This window comes from Acipenser ruthenus, unplaced genomic scaffold (genome assembly GCF_902713425.1).
Source record: "Acipenser ruthenus unplaced genomic scaffold, fAciRut3.2 maternal haplotype, whole genome shotgun sequence".
Taxonomy (NCBI): Eukaryota; Metazoa; Chordata; class Actinopteri; order Acipenseriformes; family Acipenseridae; genus Acipenser; species Acipenser ruthenus.
The window spans coordinates 92501-101139 of NW_026708195.1; the positions used below are offsets into that span (position 1 = coordinate 92501).

The 8639-nt window shown below is 49.3% G+C and overlaps 1 protein-coding gene across 1 annotated transcript in view; it reads right to left on the minus strand.

Annotated features, from left to right (window-relative positions):
- The window catches only part of thoc6 (THO complex 6), a 10059-nt gene extending 4582 nt beyond the window's left edge, over positions 1-5477 (minus strand). The window contains exons 1-8 of the mRNA XM_059020255.1: positions 5276-5477; positions 4427-4542; positions 3603-3667; positions 2969-3077; positions 2720-2752; positions 2187-2236; positions 1772-1842; positions 310-412 (exon numbers count right to left, since the gene is read on the minus strand). Of these exons, the coding sequence (XP_058876238.1) occupies positions 310-412; positions 1772-1842; positions 2187-2236; positions 2720-2752; positions 2969-3077; positions 3603-3667; positions 4427-4542; positions 5276-5290 (562 nt within the window). The 5' untranslated portion in view covers positions 5291-5477. The remainder of the gene's footprint in view (positions 1-309; positions 413-1771; positions 1843-2186; positions 2237-2719; positions 2753-2968; positions 3078-3602; positions 3668-4426; positions 4543-5275) is intronic.
- Between the last annotated feature and the right edge of the window lie 3162 nt (positions 5478-8639).

Consider the following 8639-nt stretch of genomic DNA (forward strand, 5'->3'; position numbering starts at 1 on the left):
CAAGTGGTTCTCCAGAAACCAGGACTGGATCACACTGCTGTGCAATAGGAGTCTGATTCCCATCCCTGCAATAATAATGCTGGTTATCATCAGGGAGGGGAATCAGACTCCCGCTGCACAGCAGTGCGATCCAGTCCTGGTTTCACTAGGAGTTTAATAATCAGACACACCTGAGCTTGTTAGCTAGACACACTGGGGGCTGATCAAGCTGGTAGCAAAACCTGGAATGGGTGACACTGCTGTGCAATAGGAGTCTGATTCCCATCCCCGATAAAGAATGTCCTGTCGCCCCCCCCCTCAAAGTCTTACCCCAGATGCGGACGGCTCCATCCTCACTCCCCGACAGACACTCGCCAGCAGAGTCACGCAGAGCCAGACAGTGGATATAATCAGAATGCCCTTCCAACACCATCTGAGAGGAGAGGAGAGGAGAGGGGGATGAGAGAAACATCAGGGGAGTGGACAGGAGAAGAGAGGAGAGAGAAGAGAGGAGAGAGGAGAGAGAAGAGAGAGAGGAGAGAGAAGAGAGGGGAAGAGAAGGGAGAGAGAAACATGAGAGAGGGGAGAGGAGAGGTGAGAGAAGAGAGGGGAGAGAAACATCAGGGGAGAGGAGAGGTGAGAGAAGAGAGGGGAGAGAAACATCAGGGGAGAGGAGAGGTGAGAGAAGAGAGGGGAGAGAAACATCAGGGGAGAGGAGAGGTGAGAGAAGAGAGGGGAGAGAAACATCAGGGGAGAGGAGAGGTGAGGAGAGAGGAGAGAAACATCAGGGGAGAGGAGAGGTGAGGAGAGGGGAGAGAAACATCAGGGGAGAGGAGAGGGCAGAAAGAGAGAGAGAGAGAGAGGAGAGGGGAGAGGAGAAGAAGAGATGGGAGAGAAGAGAGAGAGGAGAGGGGAGAGAGAAGAAGAGATGGGAGAGAAGAGAGAGAGGAGAGGGGAGAGGAGAAACATGAGGGGAGAGAAGAGAGAGAGGAGAGGGGAGAGGAGAAACATGAGGGGAGAGAAGAGAGAGGAGAGGGGAGAGGAGAAACATAAGGGGAGAGAAGAGAGAGAGGAGAGGGGAGAGGAGAAACATAAGGGGGAGAGAAGAGAGAGAGGAGAGGGGAGAGGAGAAACATAAGGGGAGAGAAGAGAGAGAGGAGAGGGGAGAGGAGAAACATAAGGGGAGAGAAGAGAGAGAGGAGAGGGGAGAGGAGAAACATAAGGGGAGAGAAGAGAGAGAGGAGAGGGGAGAGGAGAAACATGAGGGAGAGGAGAGGAGAGAGGGGAGAGGTGAGAGAGAAACATCAGAGAGGGGAGAGAGAAACATGAGAGGAGAGGAGAGAGAATACAGAGAGGAGAGGGGAGAGAGAAACATCAGAGAGGGGAGAGGGGAGAGGAGAGACATGAGGGGAGAGGACAGAGAATACAGAGAGGAGAGGGGAGAGAGAAACATCAGAGAGGGGAGAGGGGAGAGGAGAGACATGAGGGGAGAGGACAGAGAATACAGAGAGGAGAGGGGAGAGAGAAACATCAGAGAGGGGAGAGGAGAGGTGAGATGGGAGAGGAGAGAGAGAGGAACAGAGGAGGAGGAGAAACATGAGAGGGGAGAGGAGAAGAGAGGGAGAGAGAAACATGAGAGAAGAGAGAAACATGAGAAAAGAGAGAGCAGACAGCAGAGAGAGGAGAGAGAGAGAGAGAGAGAGAGAGAGTGTAATAACCCCTTGCTGGGAGCAGCGAGCCTCCGCTTGAGAGAGCTGGTTAATAAAACAAATGATTTGTGTGTCTTTATTACCTTGAAGTCGCCGGACTCCAGATCCATGACGTGGATCTTATTGTCGCCCCCAGCCATCAGCAACGAGTTATCTGCAAGAGAGAGAGAGAGGGGGAGAGGAGAGGGGGGGAGAGGAGAGGGGGGGGAGAGGAGGGGGAGAGGAGAGAGGGGGAGAGGAGAGGGGGAGAGGAGGAAAGAGAGGGAGAGGGGGAGAGGAGAGGGAAGAAGGAGGGAGAGAGAGAGAGGAATTCAAAATAAATGAGAAATCATTTATCATGTAAAGAATCACAATTCTTCAATGCAAAGTGCACCAGTACATCATAATAATAATAATAATAATAATAATAATAATAATAATAACGTGTGGGAGTTTGAAGCTGCGATGCGGGAGCAGGAAGTGATGCGGGAGCAGGAAGCGTAGGCTGTGTTGATCTCACCTTCGTGTTGATGATCATGGCGTTGATCTCAGGAACCTCTAGACTGGTCCTGGAAAAGAAAGAGAGGGAGAGTGAGGAGGAGAGAGAGAGAGGGGGAGAGAGAGTGAGAGAGAGGGTGAGAGAGAGAGAGAGAGAGAGAGAGGGGAGAGTGAGGGGGGAAGAGAGAGTGAGAGAGAGGGTGAGAGAGAGAGGAGAGAGAGAGAGAGAGAGGGGGAGAGTGAAAGTAATGAAAATGCTGCTGCAGAGTCACTTCCAATAGGAGCTCGTTTGTTTGACGTCTCATCCGAAGGACGGAGCACAAGGAGGTGAAGTGACTCGCTCAGGGTCACACACTCACACACGCACACACACACACACACACACAGGCAGTCAGTGGCTGAGCCGGGATTTGAACCTCCTGGTATCAAGACCCCTTTTCTTTAACCATCTGGAGCAGCAAGACCTCCGACATGAAGAGACACACACACAGACAGACACAGACAAACACAGATAGACAGACACACACACACAGACAACACTCGTTTTTACTCACTTGTATTGTGGTTTGCGACTCCACACTGCTTTACTACCCTAGAGAGAGGGAGGGAGAGAGGGAGGGGGAGGGAGAGAGACAGGGGGTGAGGGGGGAGGCAGGGAGGGGGTGAGGGGGAGGGAGAGAGAGAGGGGGTGAGGGGGAGGGAGATATAATGTGAATAACAATTCGCTAACAACTGGAAAATAAATATTAAAATAATAATAATAATAATAATAACAACCTCTCCCAGTGTTCCCAGTCCCGCGCTCACCTTCTTCAACCAGTTCAGCCCAGTTCCAGGCTCTCACCTCTCCATTCCCAGCACTCAGTAACTGGGAGTCTGTGGAGAGCAGGCTGTAGACTGGACCATCGTGAGCTAGAGAGAGGGAGAGAGAGAGAGAGGGGAGAGAGAGAAAGAGAGGGGGGAGAGGGGGAGAGAGAGAGGAAGAGAGAGGGAGAGAGAGAGAGAGAGGGGAGAGGGGGAGAGAGAGGGGGGAGAGAGAGAGGAAGAGAGAGGGAGAGAGAGGAGAGAGGGGAGAGAGAGAAAGAGAGGGGGGAGAGGGGGGGAGAGAGAGGGAAGAGAGAGGGAGAGGAGAGAGAGAGGGGGAGAGACAGAGGGAAGAGAGAGAGGGGAGAGAGAGAAAGAGAGACGGGGAGAGGGGGAGAGACAGAGGAAGAGAGGGAGGGAGAGAGAGAGAGAAGCGGGAGAGACAGAGGGAGAGAGAGAGGAGAGAGAGAAAGAGAGGGGGAGAGAGAGAGAAAGGAAGAGGAGAGGAAGGAGAGAGAGATCACAACTGATTACAGTGAATCCCAATACACCATCCAGCACACCACCGTCCCCTTCAGACTGGAACCCAGGACTCCACAGGAAGGTGAAAGGCGGGTCAAATATATTTCTTACCTTTAAATGTTACAATTGGAGTCTTGCTGTCTTCTGTGGCTTCAGGACCCAAAGCTGCAGACAGACTGAGAAGACAAGAGACACAGTCAAGCAGACCAGCGTTTGGGCTCTAGTGCCTTCATCAGCGTTACTGAAACTAAACTGAGTCAAGCAGACCAGCGTTTGGGCTCTAGTGCCTTCATCAGCGTTATTGAAACTAAACTGAGTCAAGCAGACCAGCGTTTGGGCTCTAGTGCCTTCATCAGCGTTACTTTTACTTAAACTGAGTCAAGCAGACCAGCGTTTGGGGCTCTAGTGCCTTCATCAGCGTTATTGAAACTAAACTGAGTCAAGCAGACCAGCGTTTGGGGCTCTAGTGCCTTCATCAGCGTTACTGAAACTAAACTGAGTCAAGCAGACCAGCGTTATTGAAACTAAACTGAGTCAAGCAGACCAGCGTTTGGGCTCTAGTGCCTTCATCAGCGTTACTGAAACTAAACTGAGTCAAGCAGACCAGCGTTTGGGCTCTAGTGCCTTCATCAGCGTTATTGAAACTAAACTGAGTCAAGCAGACCAGCGTTTGGGCTCTAGTGCCTTCATCAGCGTTATTGAAACTAAACTGAGTCAAGCAGACCAGCGTTTGGGCTCTAGTGCCTTCATCAGCGTTATTGAAACTAAACTGAGGGTTTGCAGACCAGCGTTTGGGCTCTAGTGCCTTCATCAGCGTTACTGAAACTAAACTGAGTCAAGCAGACCAGCGTTTGGGCTCTAGTGCCTTCATCAGCGTTACTGAAACTAAACTGAGTCAAGCAGAACAGCGTTTGGGCTCTAGTGCCTGTTTTTACCTGAACACTCCGATTTCTCCGTAGTTGTTTCCCGCGGCGAGGAATTTTCCACAGGGCGAAAAACTCTGAGAGAAAACAGTCATGTGTAAAACTTGAAGTGAACGCTGTGGATCAAACTGAGAGAGATGAGAGCGAGAGAGAGAGAGAGAGTTAATGCTGTCCCGATTCACTGTGTATCGATGACTCACGATGCTTTCTTTACATGATGCATTGTAACATTGATCCAGTCCTGGTTTTACTAGGAGTTTAATAATCAGACACACCTGAGCTTGTTATCTAGACACACTGGGGGCTGATCAAGCTGGTAGTAAAACCTGGAATGGATCACACTGCTGTGCAATAGGAGTCTGATTCCCGGGTAGGGTAGCTTTAACTCACACACTCAAAAACACAAAATTAGACCCAAATTTCTCACCCTTGACCTTTATTATATTAATATAAAAGAAGAAAAATGCCAAACTTAATTCACAGAAACAGCGTAAAACAAAATACAGCTGTACAGTTATAACACTCATCTAGGGCTCTCGTTCCTCTCGTTATTATTATTATTATTATTATTATTATTATTATTATTATTTGTTTTGTTTTGATGTTACACAAAAGGGTTACATATATTTTTTTTTAAAAAATGCGTTTATTTCAGTGCGTTTCTGTACAAAAAAGCCCCTTTTTCAGCTGAAAGAAAAGTCAACCCGGTGGAGTAAACTTCGATGTTTTTATCTGCGTCCAAAAAAAAAAAAAAAAAAAAAAAAAAGAAAAATGTCATTAATTTCAAACAGGCAGATCACCACGCTTTAGAAGTTAGTGGCTTTGAACATTATAAACATATTTATACCGCCGTTACTTTACCTCGTTTGGTCCCATAGTTGCAGTCTTCGGTGATTTGATATCCTTTTATCTACAGTAGTGTGTAATTTAATTATAAATATACTTAAAAGAAAATGTTTGCAATGAAAACGACGACAAAAAGACAGCCGCGCGGATTCTCAAAGAGGGCCGCTCGCCGATGACGTCAAAGGCGCCGCGGCGGCATGCTGGGAACCTGTAGTTTTCCATCTGGGCTAAATTGTAGTACAATTATATAGATATATATAATTATATATTATTATTATTATTATTATTTATTTCTTAGCAGACGCCCTTATCCAAGGCGACTTACAATTGTTACAAGATATCACATTATACATTATTCACATTATACAGACATCACATTATTTTTCCATACAATTCCCCATTTATACAGTTGGGTTTTTACTGGAGCAATCTAGGTAAAGTACCTTGCTCAAGGGTACAGCAGCAGTGTCCCCCCCACCTGGGATTGAACCCACGACCCTCCGATCAAGAGTCCAGAGCCCTGACCACTACTCCACACTGCTGCCCTATATATAATTGTACTACAGCTGGCTCTTTGAGCTTATATATATATATATATATTATTTTGTTTATTTAGCAGACGCCTTTATCCAGGGCGTCTTACAGAGACTAGGGTGTGTGAACTATGCATCAGCTGCAGAGTCACTTACAACTACGTCTCACCCGAAAGACGGAGCACAAGGAGGTGAAGTGACTTGCTCAGGGTCACACAATGAGGTCAGTGGCTGAGGTGGGATTTGAACCGGGGACCTCCTGGTTACAAGCCCTTTTCTTTACCACTGGACCACACAGCCTCCTATATATGCACCGCGGGACGACTACATAACCCAGAAACCACCTCGGTATATATATATATATTTACAAGTTGGAAATATGATGCATTATGTGAATGATTCTACTCCGGTTAAAGTTTAATAAAGTTTCTTCAGCAGAAATTCTCATCTGGTTTTGTTTTGTGAATACAGTCTTAATGACTACTGTATCCCGTATGCGCTAGTGTGGGTTAGCCGCGGTGCATCGTGGAACCTGTAGTCTGTAACCGCGGTGGTTTGTGGGTGGTGTAGTCCTCCCGCGGTGCATCTCCGAGGTGGTTTCTGGGTTATGTAGTCGTCCCGCGGTGCATCTTGGTCCCTCAGTGTAGTCCTCCCGCGGTGCATCTCCGCGGTGGTTTCTGGGTGATGTAGTCCTCCCGCGGTGCAGTGTGGGTGCCTCAGTCTGTAACCGCGGTGGTTTCTGGGTGGTGTAGTCCTCCCGCGGTGCAGTGTGGGTGCCTCAGTCCTGTAACCGCGGTGGGTTTCTGGGTTATGCAGTCCTCCCGCGGTGCAGTGTGGGTGCCTCAGTCTGTAACCGCGGTGGTTTCTGGGTGGTGTAGTCCTCCCGCGGTGCAGTGTGGGTGCCTCAGTCTGTAACCGCGGTGGTTTCTGGGTTATGTAGTCCTCCCGCGGTGCAGTGTGGGTCCCTCAGTCTGTAACCGCGGTGGTTTCTGGGTGATGTAGTCCTCCCGCGGTGCAGTGTGGGTCCCTCAGTCTGTAACCGCGGTGGTTTCTGGGTGGTGTAGTCCTCCCGCGGTGCAGTGTGGGTCCCTCAGTCTGTAACCGCGGTGGTTTCTGGGTGGTGTAGTCCTCCCGCGGTGCAGTGTGGGTGCCTCAGTCTGTAACCGCGGTGGTTTCTGGGTGGTGTAGTCCTCCCGCGGTGCAGTGTGGGTGCCTCAGTCTGTAACCGCGGTGGTTTCTGGGTTATGCAGTCCTCCCGCGGTGCAGTGTGGGTGCCTCAGTCTGTAACCGCGTGGTTTCTGGGTGGTGTAGTCCTCCCGCGGTGCAGTGTGGGTGCCTCAGTCTGTAACCGCGGTGGTTTCTGGGTTATGTAGTCCTCCCGCGGTGCAGTGTGGGTCCCTCAGTCTGTAACCGCGGTGGTTTCTGGGTGGTGTAGTCCCTCCCCGCGGTGCAGTGTGGGTCCCTCAGTCTGTAACCGCGGTGGTTTCTGGGTGGTGTAGTCCTCCCGCGGTGCAGTGTGGGTCCCTCAGTCTGTACCGCGGTGGTTTCTGGGTGGTGTAGTCCTCCCGCGGTGCAGTGTGGGTCCCTCAGTCTGTAACCGCGGTGGTTTCTGGGTGGTGTAGTCCTCCCGCGGTGCAGTGTGGGTGCCTCAGTCTGTAACCGCGGTGGTTTCTGGGTGATGTAGTCCTCCCGCGGTGCAGTGTGGGTGCCTCAGTCTGTAACCGCGGTGGTTTGTGGGTGATGTAGTCCTCCCGCGGTGCAGTGTGGGTGCCTCAGTCTGTAACCGCGGTGGTTTCTGGGTGGTGTAGTCCTCCCGCGGTGCAGTGTGGGTGCCTGCGTTTGTAAACTGCGCGTTGCTCGCTCGGTTTAATCTGCTGTAAATCTCTAGTTTACTTTTTTTGGGGGGGTTTTCACTGCAGCCCCAAACCGAACCGAACCGATTTGATTTGTTTTGTTTTGTTTTCACACGGACTGAAGCCGATAGAGATCGCGGGAGCGGAGGTAAGCGGGGTCGGGAGATCGGGGGAGGAAAAAGCGAATTCAAGAGAGCCGGAGCCCGAGGAGGGGGGAGGCCCGAGAGTTCAGACCCCGGGTCCGAGTTGCATCGACGCGGGCCGGGCTGGTCGGTGTTTTTGGGCAGGCTGCCGTGGCCTCATGACGGGGGGGGGGGAGGAGGGGGGAGGAGGGGGGGCGGCATGAAAACAGAATTTAGCGCGGAGGCCTGACGTGTCTCTGTCAGTCCTCGGGTTGGATTGGAGTTCCGGCCGCGCAGAGTCGGGTTTCTTCACCGCAGTCCCGTGTGTTGTTTGCCGGTGTATCCCCCGCGCGGCGGGACGTTTTATAGAAGTGTAATTACCTGGAATTAAAAAAAACAAAAAAAAAAACATTTGGGATATTTGAAATGTGTTATATAAGTTCAAATATCTCAAATGTTGAATATATATAATAGCCCACTTTAAATTTCCAGCCTCTATTTGGAATTCACTATTATTATTATTATTATTATTATTATTATTATTATTATTATTATTTATTTCTTAGCAGACGCCCTTATCCAGGGCGACTTACAATCGTAAGCAAATACATTTCAAGTGTTACAATACAAGTAATACAATAAGAGCAAGAAATACAATAACTTTTGTTCAAGCAAAGTACAATATATATATTACTTTAAATTGAAAACTTTGTTTGAATAATGTGTGTGTTTTTCATGAAGTAAAATCGTGTGCTTCATAGACATTGCGAAATATCTGCGTATTATTATTATTATTATTATTATTATTATTATTATTATTATTATTATTAACAATAAACACCGAACGATGCCACGCAAACTACACGGCACT